The sequence below is a fragment of the Anarrhichthys ocellatus genome, unplaced genomic scaffold (assembly GCF_004355925.1).
Source record: "Anarrhichthys ocellatus isolate YVR2014 unplaced genomic scaffold, GSC_Weel_1.0 scaffold44, whole genome shotgun sequence".
NCBI classification, from domain to species: Eukaryota; Metazoa; Chordata; class Actinopteri; order Perciformes; family Anarhichadidae; genus Anarrhichthys; species Anarrhichthys ocellatus.
In genome coordinates, this window is record NW_022280074.1 from 860,681 (window position 1) to 879,950 (window position 19,270).

Below are 19,270 nucleotides of genomic sequence, written 5' to 3' on the forward strand. Positions count from 1 at the left end.
GACGTCACACCTCCCCCCGGGCTTCCAGCAACACTGTGGGGCCAGAGCATGTGTTTAACTTTCATTCTGGCATATATTAGCCATGCATAAAAAATATGGCACAAGTCAAGTAAAAGGGCTCCTTCACTCCTGTTCAGAGTGCTGAAAACTATATGCTTTCGGTGTGAGGATGAGAGCGGCGACATACATATGAATGAGAGAGTTTCAGAGATGAGGAGGGAAATGATTAGTTGTGAGCGTATAGCTTATAAATAGTGATTTATACATAATTAACTTCTTATCTCAACTAGACCTCTGATACCGCACTGAACTGGATTTCTCAACCTCTTTTTTTTATCAGAGAGGAGCGTAATCATGTCACAAATACCAAACATATGCCAAGTTCTCATCTATTCCCAAAGTGGGGCAGCGTCGAGGCTCAGACGGTGATCGGCAAAGGGGGCAAAGTGGCACGGTACCCACCGGAGCGTGACTTCAGGAAGTCTCTTCCACCCACAGGAAGTGAGCAAGGCCTTCAGCTCGTCAACAAGAGATCTCGAACCATTTCTCTGACACGAAGGCCACGGGAATCAGCTGTCTTTCAGTGGGGGAGGGCCTGCGGGATAAAGAGGCGGGAACGTTAATACTGACGGATGGCAGTTTGACAGCTTTCATATTTATATTCTGAAGGGACATTATTTGCTGAGCAGGCGCGCTGATAGCTGTTTTCCAAGGACTCCGTAGATCCTCTCACAGACCTGCTGTAGCAATCAAACCTTTAGCGCCTCTGTGAACACGGTACCATCGGTCACAGACCAACACAACAGAGATAATCGCATACTGGAGCCTCTGGAAATCCTGGATTATCAGCAATAATGTTGCTGAAAATGTGGCCATCCCTTCCATGACTTTAAATAAATAAATACAGACACTTTGGACTCTTTACACCAGATGAATGATCCTATCCTCGCTGCCAGCATAATGAATCTGTTACAGGGTTTTGGATACACAGAGTAAGTGTGACCATCTTTGCTGGCCCCGCAGCTTGGATGACTGTTGCTGTTATCCACTCAGACAGTAAACACCATCGAAACTCTACAAAGCGTATTGTTACGCTACATACAAATGAAAGTTTATGCCTGATTTCTGTGGAAAAACACACCTGCCATGTCAGATTATACCACAGAGAGAGACACGTCTTCCCCGCAGAGAGAAGCGATTTCAACTCAGCGATATGCAAACACACCGATGACTCACCGGTGTTGCATCTTGTGGTATGAAGCAGCACGTATTAGCTGGGTTGGTAAACATGGGATGTGTTGTGTGCAGATTGCTGATATCACATATATATACAGTATATACTGTCTGCCATTTGAAAGGCTGTCAGAAGGATCCGTTAGACAGAAAATGGCACCGTCATGGCTTCCTGTTGCCTACAGCACATCTATCAATGGACTCGGTACACAACCACGGAAATCACTGGTAGGTTCAGCGTTTCGTGTGCAGCTTGAGGTAGGTGTTGGGCTGAAGGAGGAGAACGGGGCGATGGGCGGCAGCATTAAGGGAAACAAACCTCTGACTGGAGCTGATTGTGGTTCAGAGGAACAGCAAACGCACGGGGACGAGTGGGAGGAATCCAAGCTAGAGATGCACCGATAACGATGAGACATCATTTCATGGGATAGTTATAAAGACATGGATCCCCTCATAAAACCATTACTATTATTAGGAAACATACACTGATTTCTTAACCAGGTCCAATTCCAGACTGCTTTGAATGGGGGGGGGGGGCAGTAAGAGATGCTGCGATCACCGCTCTCTACAACGATATGGATGGTCCGAGTGTACACACACCCCAGAGAAACATTTGGGTCGTAAAAGCCAGGATCTGGAGGCGTCTGGAACATTCTAATGCCACTATTATATTCGTATACACTGTTCTCAATTATTGCATATTTTAATGAGTTATGTGATAAATCATTGTAAAGGAGAATTAGGCTTCTTGTGCATCTTAGTCCACGCAGTCTGTAAATAGCTATGAAAATGTAAAAAATTTGCTTATTCCTGACTGGTCAGAACTAAACTAATTAAGAATTCATTACATAACATTATATTTAAGTTTTTAAACATGATTTGTTTCATCTGACATTAGTTGGTCATAATTGGTCACTGGAAGAAATACCAGGATGTTTTAAAGTGTGAAATGACGGTGTGAGGCACGGCCTTTACTTTATGAATATTGCCCGTTTCAGTGGGTGTTTGAAACGCCTCTTAGAGTTGGCTCTGCTGTAAAAAGTGGTTTCATTCTTCCATTCTTCTTCTGCGTCTTTTCTTTTATTCTTTTAACATTCCAGCCATTCCAGCCTCTAATAAAATCAAGGATAATAACTGCAGTGGACATAAAGTGTCTGTGTGTTTCCAGTGCTGGCTGACTGCACTAATGCTCCAATGTGCATCCAAATTGTGCTATAAACAGCCCTGAGCCGGCGTACCTGTTCCCGTTGTAAGCAGTCTTGTAGACAGGCGTCTGCTGGATCATCTCATCAGTGTAGATGGGCACGGCAGTCCGGACGCACTCGTGTGAGCACTGCAGGCTGTCGTTGTAGGCAGTGAATATGTCCACCTTGCTGGGCACCCGGGCCGGGGTGAAGTCTGTCAGGTTTTGGCAGCTTTCTTCCTGCTGGTGGATCTTGCGCTGATGGCTATTGTGGCGGCCATTTCCCGACTGCGCACAGCTACAAAAACACGCACCAAAGACAAGAAACAAACATAAAATCATACCGTGTACCCTGCTGGATCGTCTGCCAGGATTTCCAGGCAAACGTGTGAGCTGGTGCAGTTAATGAATTTCAAAGTAAAGGAATCTTTCCTACCAGTTTTTAAGGACGAGTGTTGTGATCAAGGCTGCGATAACCATAATGAGAGACACAGTGATTGTGATTATCTGGTGAACTGCCAAACCTGCAAAGAGAAAAATCAACACGAGAGCAAGAGGATTAGATTTGTTGAGGACATTGTTTGGCTCCTGTTGCCCACAGAGCCATGCACTCCACATCTCTGCTCTGTGCTGTACACACTCTACTAAGTACTCAGGGCGGCTCTCTTGAAAAGGAAGAGGGTGACATTTTGCTCTTCAGTAAGTATTGATGACACTGTCATCCACTGCTATTCATTATTTAAGAGGAATATGAATTATTCCATGACAGTACAGCCAACTGTAATGGATAACCAAGTTTTCTCGAAGTACTTATAAAACGTATTATTCCCAGTTTTATTGTTATTCGTCTCTCTTTGTAACCTTTTCTCCCCTGAACGTACTTCTGTGGATTTTATTCAAACATTAAGTGGGAGCAGGTTGTTTGATACGCTGTATCAAATCAGATATATACCTATCAGCAACACCTGTTGATAGGTAGTCTGAGCGCTTTGGGAAGGAAGGCATGTTTACGCAGGGCAGAGGAGGGACACAGTAAGTAAGCAGTGAAGCTGGTTTGTTTGACAGAGCATAAATGAAGTACATTTAAGACTCTGGAAGTGTTTATTACACACTGAATTTAAAACGGCTTTAATACCAACATAAAGAAACACATAACTAAATGTGTAAATGAGTACAGGATTGTCGTATTGCCAAAACTTGACACGGACGATACAACAATCATAAACACATTTTATGTGGATTAAACTTAATGGGACCAGCTTGAAGCGCAAAATTGTAAAAAAGAAAATAAATGCATCAGCACTGCTTGCACAACTCACATCTTGTCAAACTACACCATTCACAGAATTTGCCTTCTACCTTGTTTTGTTATTTTGGGTCGATATCAATTTTACAATGTGTCCACCTGACTTTCTGAACCCAATATTCCCTCTCTGTTAGGCTCTGTTTTGGTCTCGACCTACTGCTAAGAAAAATATCGGACTCTTGAGCTGTGAAATGCTCTGCTATGTTCACCTGCTAGTCATAACACTTTGCATGTGCGTTGTTTGGAGCACACAGTGGCTTAAAACCAAACAATGAGCTAAACTGCTGCGTAAAGCTGAGGGGAACTGATGCACAACGTCATTTGATCCCTTGTAAATATTAAAATATTGAATAATGCTGCTTTGTCACCCTGCTACATCCTAGGACAGCTAATTGATGACAGTATGTCTGTGGTAAAGTCATGCTATGTACTAAAGTAAGTGTGTGAACTGCAGATAATATGCGACAGTGGTAAAAAAAAGTAGCTCCAGCCAGGACTCATCCACCGGTCACCCACTTAATATTCATAATGCACGGGCTGTTTAAGATCTACTTGCACTTGTCTGCCCCATTATTTAAAAAATCATTATTGGACAAATTAAAACCCAATTACAGTGCTATCAAAAGGACAGCAGAGACAATGGTTGACAACTTGTTCAAACTCTCACTTTCACTGGTGACTTTTGATTTAAGAAGGATAATAAACCCATCAACCTCTGTATAATCAAACCAAGTCATTCCGCACACTTTAGTGACAGATATCTGGTTCGTTGCATTGTTTTGCGAAGCTGTTTGGACAATTATGTCTATTCTTTAAACTATGCATCCTTTGCGGATATGAATGTGGACCAACGGCTCTCCGCTTGCTCCCTTTGTTCTGTATGACTACAGGACAAAAGCATTGTTCTTATTTAAACTCTTAAGACTCCTGTGTGTGCTGATCTCTCACTTTTTGCCAGAGGACAGTAATCCACAAACAAAACTGTGCGGTACATGTCTAAAGTGAGGATTAGTGTGAGCCTATTCAACGGTGCTGTACGGTGTGTGTGTGTGTGTGTGTGAGTGGGTGAGTGATACAGCACGAGGGCCACGAGGACACAATGACACACTGCAGCAGGTGACGTGCTGCAGGAGGTTGGAGGAAATAAAACACCCAAAAAATATAAGCCGTCATGATGAAAATGCCCACGTGTGCCTTATACATCTCACCTCTCCATCAGCCAGCTGCCTCGCTGCTGATCCAAGCCAATTTGTCTTTTGGAAAGGCTCAAAAGGAAGTGCTGCTCGGTCGTTTTGGAAAAGCATGCGGCCTCTCCTCTGCCTGCCTGCTGCCTGCCAAGCCTCCTCTTGGATAATAAACTTCTGCGGGCAGGGCGGTGCAGAGGGCTGGGCCAGGTCAACCTTAGATTAATGATATCTCCGGCTGGCTCAGGGAAGCCTTACCTTCCCAGCACAATCAGAGTCCCTCGCCACGGCGAAGGCACATTAACTTATCTGGCAAGTAATTTGCATTTCCCTCATATCCCCCGTTTCCCTCTCCGCCCGTCTCCGGCTGACGTCGAGGCTGTTAGGTTGAAAGTGTTCGGTAGTAAATTAACATCTGTCCGAGTTCAGGAATAATAGAGCTCTCCCCTGACCTTGATCAATAGCCGAGCTCTCTGCTGAGAATTGTTCTGTTTCACATTGATGTCGGCGTCAAAGGGAGCACTTCCCAGTCAGGAAATTTCAAATTAAAAAGTGCACTTGGCGAATTTGTTCTGTAATACCACCCCTGATGAGATCACATTGTGGCACTACATAAGGGTGGGCACTGTCCCTACCTCTAATGGACACTCCTCTGCCCACGCAAGGGGAACATCTGAGTATAATGCAAACTGTCAAGGAGTGCATGCAACCATCGATTGGTGAATGTTACGTCAGTGAACACAACGCACGCATGTTTAGCAGCTCAAACGCGAGCATGCTGTGTGTAGTTCACTCCGTTACATGTTCTCATTGTATTTAAGTCCAACTAGCTCATTAAGAGTTCCTCCAGGTTGCCGTTTGAAGCCAAAACATACGTACACTGTTCCCTCATACAGCTCCTTAATGAAACACAAAACGACAATGTGAGGTCCAGCCCAAACAAACACCAATATTAAGTCCATTATAACCTCATTTTCAGGGCATTACGTTTAAGGGTGACGAGATAATAGAGCAGATAATGACATGGCTGACAAATCTGAGTTTTTTTCATCCAGGACTGCCAGTTGGAGGGAAGGAGATTTGGCCTGGCCGTCTGAAACTCATTGAGCCCTGGCAGTCAGGTTGAAACGTCACCTTTGGCAGTTACCTTGCTTCAGAAATATACCCGGTTAGGTTTTTTTCGGTCAAATCACTGCCAAACAAAGAGAGGCTGAGAGGCAGATAGATGGAGAGAGAAGGAGACAGAAAGAGATACAGAGAGGAGAGGACAGCTAGCTCGTGACCTTGGTGGCAGCAGGATTTGAGCCCCTATCGTTGCTCCCAGCAAGAAATAAATGAGATTTTTTTTTTTGTTGTTGCCTCCATGGCCGTGACAGTTTGATGAACACGTCAAAGAAAAGCAAGGCGGGTAGATGAAATGTATCCCTGCTACCTGCTTTTAATAAAAGAATCCCAGCGTAGACACAAATACTCAGTGTGGGGTCAATAAATGTGCCTAGCAGGTAATCTCAATATGTTTTTTTACCATTGTCACATCACATTATCTCAGTATTTTCAGGCCGAATACATCAAAGATATGTGTATTAATCCTTAGTAATACAATGTTTGCCTCAGTACAGATTCAAATATCAAATGACTACTTGTAAGAGGTAGTGACAACCCCAGAGAATAGTAACAGGACTCTGCAGTTGCCCTCAGCTTTAATTGACCTTCTTAGCTAATTGTTTTAGTGTTACGACCCTCAACCTTCATGGTTCAGTCTCACCGCCCTCATCAACTTGGTTTGCAGACACAGTAGGCAGCTCTTTTTAGGGGAAAAGCTCCAATAAATCCACTGTGTGCTAACTGGCGTGCAGCACACAGCAGATACAGTTAGCGACTAGAAGCTAAAGGACCATATATTTCCCTCAGGGGTTGGTGGACACCAAAACAGCACTATAAGGAGAATGCATATTGGACTTGGAGTCTGCTGGATGCCGACCAGTTTTGCTAACACCTTTGCCACAAGGTTATAAGGTGAGAAAAGGTCAATGTTATTTTTACACCTGAAGCATCGCAGCTTCAGGAGTCAGAGGACTTCACTCAGCATTTAACACATGTATTGAGTTGTGTCCTGGTCCTAAACAAGGGAGTGATTGGCTGATGTTGGTTACATCAAACTAAAAAAACAACATAACATGTTAGTAGCTGCTCTACTGACACAAGATAATCCCAAGATGCCCGTTCAGTGTGAGGGACACAGAGCTGAGTCTAAACTGTAACTCTTGCTACTTCAGCAACACTTATTTCCCTGCAGAATACCTCCGATGCAAATTATTTATTATTATTAATTTTTTTTAATTTTCTTATCGTTTATTCATCACAACCCAGGCATGTAAAGGCCTTAAGTCATGATAGTGTGACAGTGGGGGGCATGCCAAATACCAGGACCCTGAAACTCAAGCAGCTAAATGGAATTCAGCCATCATTCATGTGACATGCCAAGTTGTCATGACAGACTGCATCCTGCAATAAAAAAATCAACATATTGAATATCAAATGAATGTACTTGTGGACATATGCTCCAAGTCAAAAAACCACAAATGAGAACATATTGTTACAGCCGGCCATAACTTTTAGTGACCAAAGACAATTTCAGCCTCTGCATCCATGACCTTGCTGAATTCCTAAATCTGCGATTTACACGGTGAATTATGTGACAGCAGGCAGTTTGTCCTCTGAGTAACAATGCCATCAGGCAATACTGGACAGATGATGAGGAAACTATTTAATTAGTATGCATGTATGTATGAGTTATTGTCAGTCTTTAGCGTGTGTGTGTGTGAGTTCACCGGACCTTCATTATGTAGCAGTAAGCCCTATCAGGCAGCCATTGCAAAGAGCCATTTAGGGCTAATGGTGCCTAAACCCACGCAGCCCCGGCTTGAAAGCTCCTAAGAAATGTGGAAAAAGGCCCACTCATTAGGAAAACAGATAGCTGTGGCTTACAAAAGTTGAGCCACCTCACTCCCACACATCAATACAGGCTAATGCGCCGCGTGACCCGTTTCCGAGATGGCCTCTCCTACAACCCGGCACCTGAGCGCGACAGGCTGGCGGGAAGACTTCCGTCAAAGGCGGCATGCTGATGGTGAGGAATTGCCAATTAACGTCGGTGTCAAAGTGTCAATCCAGGCTGATTTCCACTGAGTCACCAAGCAATCTAAAACACTCATTGAAGAAGAGGGTGCAGAGAGAGGGAGAGAGAAACAATTACTCTCATGCCTTTTTCTCGCGGTGTCAAAGGCGGCGGCGGCGCGTAACTCAGTCAAGCTGGACGGCAAATGTTAGAACGGCCACAAGGAGAAAAGAGACCATTGCTTCTATGACGGCGTCCCTCACAGGAGGACGCGCTTGTCTCGCGTGCCTGCCTTTGTTCGGAACACACAGCAGCTCATCCTGTTAGCAACAGACAAATGGAAATGACTGTAATTTTCGGGTGGGTGTGAAATGGCATTGCTACTAAAGCGGCTTCAATCAGTCATCCTGAAATCTGTGTACTGTCATGTTGGAGACGGGAGTTATTTTTTATCGAACAAAGCTTCGCTGAATTGTTGAGCAGGTGACTGGAGTGGGAAACACACCGTGCACCTGCACTGTCTGGCTCCGAGTCCACTTCCAATGTGTGCTCCGTCTTCCTCTCTGTTATGTCTCTGTTCAACAAGTCGTATTCAAATTCTGCCTTGTCCCCCTGGGATTGACAGAAGCTCTCCTGCATCCAAATAGCGTCTCAGTCAACATCTGCACTTCCTCTTCCTTCAAGCAGATGTGTCGAGCCATGAAGACAGAGAGTGAAACAGCATCTCTCAGTCTGGCCCCTTCGTCTCCTCTTGGCTCGGTTTTCTGTAAATCAGGCGATGGGGGGGGTGGTTTGACTCTGCACGCCTGTCACCAGGCATCCGCATTTAAGTCCAGAATTTAACGCTCGAGAAAAGCAGATTCATTTTTACCCACTTTCTTGAGAGTCAATACAGAGAGTAATGGCAAATTTATTGGATTGCCATGGTAACCGTTGGGAGAAGTGCCTTCTCTCCATCTCCCTGTGTCTCTCCGTGTTGAAGAGGCTGTATCGTACGCCTCTACGGGTCCACCGCGGGTCACAATGCTGCATTACAATGTTCACTGCGCTCGCCTCTTTAAAAATAGATTCCTGGGACACTTAACATACATTTTACATGTCCTCACTTTGCACTACAGTGGATGTAGACTTACTTATTTACTCCATTCATTTAACCCTCCAACCCTCCTTTCACAAACTTGAACGCGTGATGTGAATTGCTGGATGCGGGACGGATCTATTTATTGTAAACACCTGCTGGCTCTTACGCCGGATACCATCTTTTACTGGAGTGATGTAAACGTGTCTGTTTCAGGACGCCACAGGACAGGACTGTAAGGCTCTACGGTGGGCCTATTCGATTAACAGCTTGTGGGCCACATCCATTATACATAAATCGGCTATATGACAAAAAACTATGCAGACTGTTGTTGTCCTCCATAGCGCTCTGCTAGTGGCAGCATGGATTGTGCTCAGCACTTTGAAACCTGTTTCCAGCGAACAGAGCATCAGCTGAGATGCAGCCGTAGAAATCTGATTGGAATCTCAAACCAAAAATTCCAAAAGTGCTTTGTATCCAATTTGCAAAAATTACATTTCATGTATTCTTTTTTGCTTTTCATATTTCCTAAAATCAATCTAGATACAATCCGGAAATGGCAAAAACAGGGCTGAACAAGGCTTTAGGAGGTTTTCAAAAATTCTGGCTAATGACAGTCAAAAGTAGGGAAGTGCTTTTCTGAACAACCCTGAAATGAAAAATGAACAATGAAATGTGTGTGTGGGCGAGAGAGAGGGGAGATGGAGGGAGATAATGGTAAGGAGAGAGAGAGCGTTATTGGTTCCTGTTATTGCCACTTATTACGGTTCTGTGGATTGATAGCTTTTTATTATTCTGTTTCTGCACTCTATGATGTGTATGGCTCAGATGTGTGACTAAAACAGTTTACAAGGAGGAATATACAATACTAATTTCTTTTTTTTTGGTACCACATTTGTTTTTCATTTGTTTAAAATGTCTCTACAGTATCGATCAGGAACACATGGTACCTTTTGCTTCCTCCACACAAGCCTGCCTCAGACCGTCTAACGAGACCTAAGTTATCAGTAGTGGCTCTACTGACTGCAGCTTTAATCATCTCGTAGCCATAATGGAGCTGACAGCTCCATCTGTGTAGAGTAGAGGGGGGTCGCAGTTACTAGCAGCACAGTCACCGGGAACAATCAGTGAGCATCTGGATGCACCACAGCTATCCCCCCCCCCCTTCCCCCCTCACCACCACCTCCTCCTCCTCCCACCTCTTGTATGTCCAGAGCGCTGTGAGAGCAGGATCAGCAGGAGGCCTCCGCTAAGCGCTGCATCATCCAGACAAACTCCTGACGGAGTAAGATATGCACGAGAAACACTCTGAGGCTGACAATGCACACGGTCTCAACACAGGGAATCACATGTACGTTTAAGTTATTAACCACCAAGGCTGAATTATCATGGCTGCTTTAGTACTCCGACCAGTGGCCTGCTGGGCTATTTCAACATGGCACAGTGCCTGATTACGGAATTACAGCCACCTTCAGCGAGGCTGCTTTTCCAAATGACAACTAAATTCTATGTGCTGACACTGTTCATTGGAAAACTGTGCATACTAAATGTGCAAAAGAAAATCAAACTATAAATTGCACAGAAAGGCCTTTTTCACTGATTACAAGCCACATCAACGTCTTTGTCCCGGGAAAGGGTGTGAACTTGTTGGATTTTCTGCAACAACAGAAGGAGTTGTCCCTTTGGTTGTCCTGCACTCTCAATGCCAACGGTGAGTGGGAGTAAAGACACATAGCCTGCAGTCAATAAGTGCAACACAGACGAGCTGTGGCGAGTTATCATGTACTCAGTGTCATTACACAGTTGGTGTCCGAACAAGCCAAACTGGTGGGCAAAATGTCACAGAAGAAAGACTAATGAAACATGGTTTGTGAGGATTTAAAGTCCATGGACCATGTCTGCTCCAAACATAGCATCAGGCATTATAGGTAAATCTATAACACAACTGTTACAGATTTGTTCTTATGTTATGCCCCCAAAACTAATTATACTGGCTGACCTTATTCACACTCAACAACAGTCAGAATACTTTACAATCAAGTCACATTGCAAATGTTCCTTCTTAGGGGACAGAATGCATGAAATCACAGTAATATTGACGGAAAAATAATGTCTGACTACGGTTACCAACAACACACAGACTGTGTTGGCTCGACTGGGCCTAGCTGGCATCACATACATGGTGATAATAAAACGAGTGGGTGAGTATCTGAGCATGGTGAAACTCCTCTGCACAGAGACAAAAAGAGGTAAATTAATGACGAGACTCTGGATGATCAGATTCTGCCTAGTTAGTCCAACGTGTGTGTGTGTGTGTGTGTGTGTTCGGACTTAATGTGAGGAGACATTTTATTTTAGGAGGCAGGAAACTTTGGCAACTGGTCCGCTGGGCTCTGGCGCTCGCTGCGAGTCTTTTCTGCCTTCATGGTGAGACGGATGCAACAGGCTGTCAGAGATGCATCACCACTCGATGTATTAATGATTACATTAGACCACAGTCGAGTGAGAAAGTGGAAGATATAGACTACTGTGCCGCACTTCTATGTGAGAAATCCTTTCCTCCTCTGCTCTCTACTTCCTTCCACAAACAACCACTTGCATTCATGTTTGACAGTGATGTGCACACACCCACACACACACACACAGCGTGAGATGATTACGGTCATGATACTCACATCACATGCCTTATGTGGCTGAGACAAAGTACACTAATGGCTTGAATTTGTGCTGGTTGCCCACAGTATTCATGAGTCAGAGTGAATTAGTTCATGCAGACCGTTTATTGCTGGGCTAGATGCTCCTGCTGTAATCCCACAGTTCCCGAGAGCCTGACTTGCAATGATACAAACACATATATGCATCTTCTGAGCTGCAGTGGCCAGAACGTTTATGTGGAATTCATTATGTGTATTATTCTTACCAAAAACAGCTATTCTAATTTAGTTGTATAAGGAAACAGAAATAGGTCATATCCAGGTAACGTATTTGCTATTAATAAAAGGAACCCAACATACAGAATAGGCTCCACACTATTCTGAACGGGATAAGTAGATACTAACATTTTTGAGTTCCATAGTATATAAACATAGTAATTGTTGGTTGAAGTTCTGCCCATAATAGACATGTTTTTGTGTCACCTGTCATTTCTACATCAGCGCTTTTAGATTACAATTAGCTGTGACGTCAGTGTGGCTGGGTGCGTTTCTCCCAGAGGTGTTCTCTGAGCTGAGGCCTTTCTGTCTGAGATGCTGGATGACAGAGAGACAACTGGACAGAGAGACAGCTGGACGGAGAGACAGATAGACATGGAGCAGCTAGACACGGAGCAGATAGACACGGAGCGACAGCTGGACAGAGAGACAGCTGGATAGAGAGACAGATAGACACGGAGCAGCTAGACACGGACCAGATAGACACGGAGCAGATAGACACGGACCAGATAGACACGGAGCAGATAGACACAGAGCTGCTAGACACAGAGCAGCTAGACACAGCTGCTAGACACAGCTGCTGGACACAGAGCAGCTCCCTTGCACACTGATTCTCTGATTACTGGGATTAATCAAATAGTGAGGAATTGCAACAGTATTTAAAGCGCATGATTTTGACGTTCACCCGTTCACGTGGGGCACAGATCACCTGGTGTTCACGGAGCTGCATGTTTCGCACCCTGCCCCTCTTCTATTTGAACACTCGTAGTTGGAATGTATGAGCAGTATTTGAACCGCTTATACATTTTCAGTGTAATACATCTCCATTATCATGAGATGGTGTGCATGTGCACCAGCATAACTCCCAAAGTCAGCCTTTAAGGTTTCTTTGAATAATATTCAGAGCATCATTATAAAGATATATTGGAGTAATGTCTACCCGAGCAGAGCATTCGGTCTCCCTCTGTGTGCTTTGTTTACATAGCCGAATCAGTCGCGCGTGCTTTGAGTGTATGTCGGTGCACGTGAACGTGCCCCACTGGCTAGCTCTTGGCCTCCGCTCTGCACTGTGCTCTTGAGGCGGTTACAAGGCTCTTAAGGCCATCGTGACCGACGGCGTTGTCGTGGCAGTGTAGCGCCCACCCTCTGGCTCCCCCTCAGGTAAACACCGTCTCTCAAACTGTCAGCACCTCTGCCGTTGTTTGCAGTGTTAGCGATGTTGTGCTGCGGGCCGCTGGCTCAGCCGTTGCCATGTTGAGAAGCTGTGTGGAGGAAATAGATACGCTCTGAATTTAGAATTCAGCGCAATTAAATGGAAGTTCACTCGCCATAAGAACCAGAGAACCTCTTTCAGCACTGCCGAAGTAGCCCTTTGTCTTAAGCACTGCCATACAATTTGTAATGAAGTCGTTTCACTGAGGCAGCTATTTGATGTTGGGAATTTGCTGTTTAATTAGGATGACTATGTCAACTCAATTACCCACTAAAAGTATGCAGGTTAAAAGGATGTTAACATAAATATTTTAATATGCAGTGAAAATGATCTCCCGAGGTCCAAAATAACATTTCCCTTGCTCTCTCTCTCTTGATATCACAAAAGTAAAGTGTAAATGCAACCAAGATGCATTCGAGACCGCATTGCACGATAAAACCGCAATGTAGCCATGTTATTACACTGTGTAGTACAAGGTGAGTACAAGTAAATATGAGCCATCCTTTAAGCCAGAAAATGTAATAACTATCCTTTCTTTTAAAAAAACAACACAACATTTCAGATAAAGTAGAGAGAGTTTCTCTATATTATATAATAGATATGAGTTGTGTGTGTGTGTGTGTCCTCTTTCCTCAGTTGTTTGCAAAGACACTTTGCTTAAATTATTCCATAAGGGACAAAGTATTTCTCGATTGGACTGAATACATGCCATAATAAATCACAAGAGCAGGAATCCAGTGGAGTTGAATAGTTATGAGCTCTGATTATCACCTGATTAACATCATTAGTTTTTCCTACCTAAGTTTCCATAATCAGACTTAGATTGAATACAATGCATCCATAAACATCTTCAAAGACAAAGCAGGAAAGATAAAAGAAAGAGACGGAGTGAAGCACCTCTCCTTCGCTAATAGTTTCCTTTTATCAGCGATCCAATGCTGTGCTGTCGGTGTGGTAATTATGTCTTGCCTTGGGGCCAATATGAGGCAGACACGGGTTAATGTGTTGTGAAGGAAAAAGGAACGTTTTCTGCAGCATTTAAGCACCGGGCTTTGCTTTGAGAAGACATTATTTTGATCTGCTCTGATGAGACAGTCTGCTTATTGATATAATAATGTGCACCCAGTCTGAGGAACCAGACCTCTCTTTTCCTCATCAGAGTTCCTTCCAGGATAAAATATGAAGCCATCGTCTTGAATCACTCGGTGGTCACGCACTCACCTCCCAATCAAATGAAAATAAAGGGATCACAACATCGCTGACAAGGCAATTACATGCTGCCACTTCATTTCACATTCAATATACACACCTCCGTCACCATAGCACAATATGGATTTATACTGCTAACATTAAAACCTACTTTTATGATCATTTGTGTTCCCAGTTAAGAATCTGAGTGTTTCTCTTTTTTAACATGAACAGCAAACAGCTTCAACGGTTGCTTGGGGGTTGGATGATTGGACAAATATATGTGCGATTGATGACATCCCTCTTTGTTTGTTTTTTTGCAATATATTTTCATATTTTTATTTAATGGTCTGCCTCCGAAGAGCAAGTATGAGACACTGCTCAGAAGCCAGAGAGAGAGGCAGCGTGTAAAAACAACATGTAGAGCCAACATATTTTCACTCAGTGAGTCGGTGATTGTTGGACCAACATGGTTTGTTGAGTTTTATTTAGTTTCTGTCGAGTTTGAATTAAGAGTGTTTTACAGTGAGATTCAGAAGCTGTACGGTTGTATTTTTCTGTTTAATGAGGAAGATAGTTAATGTGAGTTTATTTTGATTATTTATTTGCTGAGAGAACTTGTGGAACGTAGCAAACTCGAACACAAACATATCGGCAATTTCCATTTGTTGGGCTGATTTTGAACATATTTCCCAACCCTTGTTCCCATTTAGGACCGTCAAACTCACAGCTTGACGTGACCTATGCATGCAGCTAAGCTTCCATCAAAACTATAAAGGTTGGTACGGTCATCTCAGTACGGCTCCACAAAACCCCCCAAAAACTCTCCACATTTCTCCAAACAGTATAACTCAAGTGTTTGGACTGAGACAACAGTAAAGTCCTAAAACAACACAGGGGAATTGTCATGTGAATTTATTTAGGCTTCATAATTAAGGCAATGTAGATATTTCTTTCATTTTTCAGAGCGAGGACTATTTTTCAACAGCAGGACTTCTACTGTACATTTCCACATTCCGCTGTGCTTTAAGACATTTTTCATTGTAATTGAGTAGGAGGTGGCCAAGGACTTTTGATCACCGTTACTGTTAGCTGCCTAATTTTATGACATTCATATTAATGCACCAAATGGGGAAAGGTGCAATTAGCATAGTGCTTGCTTCACAAGTTGTTAAACATGACTTATGTTTTATGGCTACCTGTATGGTCCATTTAAAGCGCCGTGTTCCTCATGGACTTAATGAAATGGTAAATCCAATATGTCTGGCTGGGAGCCTTGTGTGTTCGCTGCACTGGGACTACTATCCATAAAAACCACACGTGGTCATGTACAGTAAGTCAGGCACGAGCAGAACAGTGTGGTCAAGGGCATACTCTGTGAATAAGGTGCTGGTTTCCCAAGCTGCGATATTATATCAGAGATAATTATATCATTAGTCATGTGCGACAGTGAAAAGGTAGAAAAGAGTTTGCAATATAATTAGAGAAAACCCCTAACCCCAACCCTAGCCCTTTAAATATCATTATTATATTAGTTTGTTGAAGTTTAGTCTTACATATTGACTTTTTAGAATGGTAGGACTCCTTTATTTGTCCGTTCAACCTTCACAATGGCAAACTTTCAGTTGATGCTCTGAACATTCCTGATTCAGTTGCTTTGTTTTGAGTTTGTCACACTGTGTCAAAAGGCCCATTTATAAATGTGGTACAAATTTGACCATTAGATACCTCATCGCATGAACAAATGAGGTTGTATGAACTTTGCAGAGCAGGAGCTTATTTATCTGGATGAAATCCATGGAGTTCATTTGTATGCCATGCAGGTTTCTTATCTGTTTTCAGAAATGATTTCATGAATTTGTAATTTGTCTCTCGTTAAAGGTGAAGTGAGCTACTGTTTCGTTAAAATGACAACCTGCAGAACAGAACTAAATGGAAATCTTTACAGCATCTGTTCTGTATTGAAGGGTGAATGTTAAGTGTGACTGAAGCAAAAAAGATGCAACAAAGGCAGCTCAAAGAATGATTTCATGGTAACCATGGAATTCATGCTAGATGATGAGCCGTGAAGCTGTTTTATGTCTTACCTGGTGTCTCCCCATATGGCTTAGGTTTGACAGTCTCCCCGGAGCCGACAGTGGCCTTGGTGGTGCTTAGCCTCTTGGGCTCTGGTGTGGTGACCACAGTGAAAGTCCTTTGGGACAGCCTGGTTGTAGTGCTAGGGGTTGTGGCCACTGTGGTGGTTGAGACCTTGGTGGACAGCGTTGCGTTGGGATCCTGTTTGCCGTTGTCATCTACGCTATCTGTCCCCGTGGGTCCCCAGTCGATAAATCCAGCCACTGTGGTAGTCCGGCCCTCCTGAGACTTGTCATAGCTGTCCCATTTGAGCTGCCTCCTGGCTCTAAGTAACAACCTCACTGCGTCTCCTCTGCTCCCGCCGGACAAAGCTGCCGGAGCCCCCGCTATTACAGCCAAAGGATCACTCGTCTCCATTTGAGAGTATCTCAACCGGCACTCCTTACACGCTGCTTGTCCTTTATGTGCTGGCTTCCGATGCTTTTGGCCCTTGACCTTTGGCCCTACCCCTGCCCTGTTGTCTTGGGGTGGAGGAGGAATAGGGCTGAGGAGGCGGCGGGCCAACGGGCTCACCGTTCTCCAGTGAAGCTTGTTGGGCGCGTCCCACAGCGGCTGCCAGCGAGGTCGAGAACGAGGCACCGCTTTTGGCGTGAGTTTGACCCCGATGCCCTGACTGAGGGGGCTGCACACGGAGAAGTCCAGGGTGAGGTGGGTCATGGCCAGCAGGATCCACACCCGGTGCCCCACACAGCTGCCTGGCCTCAAAGCAGACGGACTGCAGAGAAGGGAGAAAGTGAAGGAGAGAAGGCATTTTAGATTCATTGTATGTTCACTATATGTTCAAACCGTACTAATCGGGTTGTCTCCGTCTCCCACCTTCAAGTTAGTGGTCAGTTGTAAAGATTCACATCAGTATTCACCCTCCATTTTGCACTCCCAGCAAAGTTCTACTCCGCAACTTCTTCAGCTCTGACTCAATTAATCTTCGATGACAATTAGCTTCGCGGAGCGCCTCTTGAATTGCGGCGTAAAGGTTGGGGCACAAAGTAAACATTGTACAACATGTGAAAGATTATGGATTTGCACTCTTTGCTCTCAGCAGTTAAAAGCAGTGATGACTTATCCTTGATGTTACAGATTCATATCAATCCGGGGATGATTACGCCGACACACAAGGTCAGGCCTGGTTTAGCTGATCATCATATTCTGCATTATCTCCCTCTGAAACAAAGTCATCTGATTCCCAAAGGGCGATTTGATTATGCAGCGCAATGATCAGGGAGGTAACACGCAAGGCCAGCAGAAGACACAGCACCACAAGAGTATCGCAGAAACCTTCACCTACACAGCTACCGCATTAACGTATTCAAAACCAAAGTATGTCCAAAAAATGCCCTTTGTTATTGTATGAACCTGACGTCTGTTCATCAACAAGATGGCAAGGTGATAGATAGGCTGGGTGCTCAGGCCGGGACCCTGCAGCAGACTGATTTTTACAGACAACCTTCAGTGGCCCCTGGAACAAAGCTACACATTGATTCCTGAGGGAGAAACCTCATTATGGGCTATCTTTCATCTCTGCTGTCCTTGGCCAATTTAAGCCCACGCCGAGGACTCATTTTGGAAGTGTCACAGAGGTGATGACGGATGGAAAAGTGTGAATGGGTTCATCGGCTGTCAGAGGCGACACAACGATGTCCGTAGTTCGTATAATCGCCAAGTCATGTTCTTGCAGGTCTCTAACTATCGTCTAGCTGTACTGGAGGGACGTTTGACAAGACAAGCTGGACTACTGTTGGGAAGGCGGGGGTTTTACGAGTGCGATACAAGTCAGAGGTGATTCTTCTCACACGCAGACCTACGTCATCGTGTTTGAATGTGAATGTTCGGCAAATGAGAGACAGTCAGTAAAGATCGCAGTAAACTCTGTGAAATTTCACACCGAGTGATGTGATGTATTATAACTGCTCTGCTATAGATTTAAAATATCATTGGATGTAAATTTCAATAAGAAATTCAATCCATCCGACCACTTGCATGCCCTGATATCCTGTCAGTAAACTAAGCCTGTTCTTGTTCTCTTTGTTTGCACAAAATGTGTAAAAAATTATTTGGATTTGATGTGTGAACAAGAATAGAGGCTATATGTAGAGTTTGTAAAAATACAACCACCTGAGAGTGACGTTGGTTTGTCTCTTCAGTAACAGCAACATTGTTTAGGATATTCGTGGGTCGCATTTCAATTTATTTAAACAAATTACATAAAAGTTCTAATTCATTCAAACTTGATTATTTTCAAAAAAAGAGACCCAATGTCTTTTTCTGCACACAATGTTTTTATGTGACTGAGTTTTATGGTTTAGTGAGTAGTTACAAAATACCGTTGACATTTAAGACAAGTCGAAACATGCTGATTCATGCTTTCATCCGTCGTTGACATGCTGCTAAATTTAAATGCAGGCATAATTGTGCAAACTAATAAAAGAACAAAGGGACTTAAGACAATTCAAGTGATGTTGGGTCAACATTTCTATACACACAAGGAGTGATTCTGAACCATGTTGTTATTATTCAGCCCACTTTTTATTTGACTTGTGCCGGACCAGCAAACCCCTAACTGATAAATAATGCAGAATGACATTTTGATTGAGCCGTAAATGGTGACTGATGTGGTCATTAAAGAGCAGAGTCAAGGTCAGTGTATTAAGGACAGTTAAAAATATGGGTCATCATAACTTGTCGTGTGAGTGTTTTGGCTGTG

The 19,270-nt window shown here is 43.8% G+C and overlaps 1 protein-coding gene across 1 annotated transcript in view; it reads right to left on the reverse strand.

Annotated features, from left to right (window-relative positions):
* The window catches only part of ajap1 (adherens junctions associated protein 1), a 50,843-nt gene that overhangs the window by 6,075 nt on the left and 25,498 nt on the right, over window positions 1-19,270 (reverse strand). The window contains exons 2-5 of the mRNA XM_031868751.1: window positions 16,521-17,284; window positions 2,853-2,940; window positions 2,472-2,714; window positions 463-595 (exon numbers count right to left, since the gene is read on the reverse strand). Coding sequence (XP_031724611.1) covers window positions 523-595; window positions 2,472-2,714; window positions 2,853-2,940; window positions 16,521-17,284 — 1,168 coding nt within the window. The 3' untranslated portion in view covers window positions 463-522. The remainder of the gene's footprint in view (window positions 1-462; window positions 596-2,471; window positions 2,715-2,852; window positions 2,941-16,520; window positions 17,285-19,270) is intronic.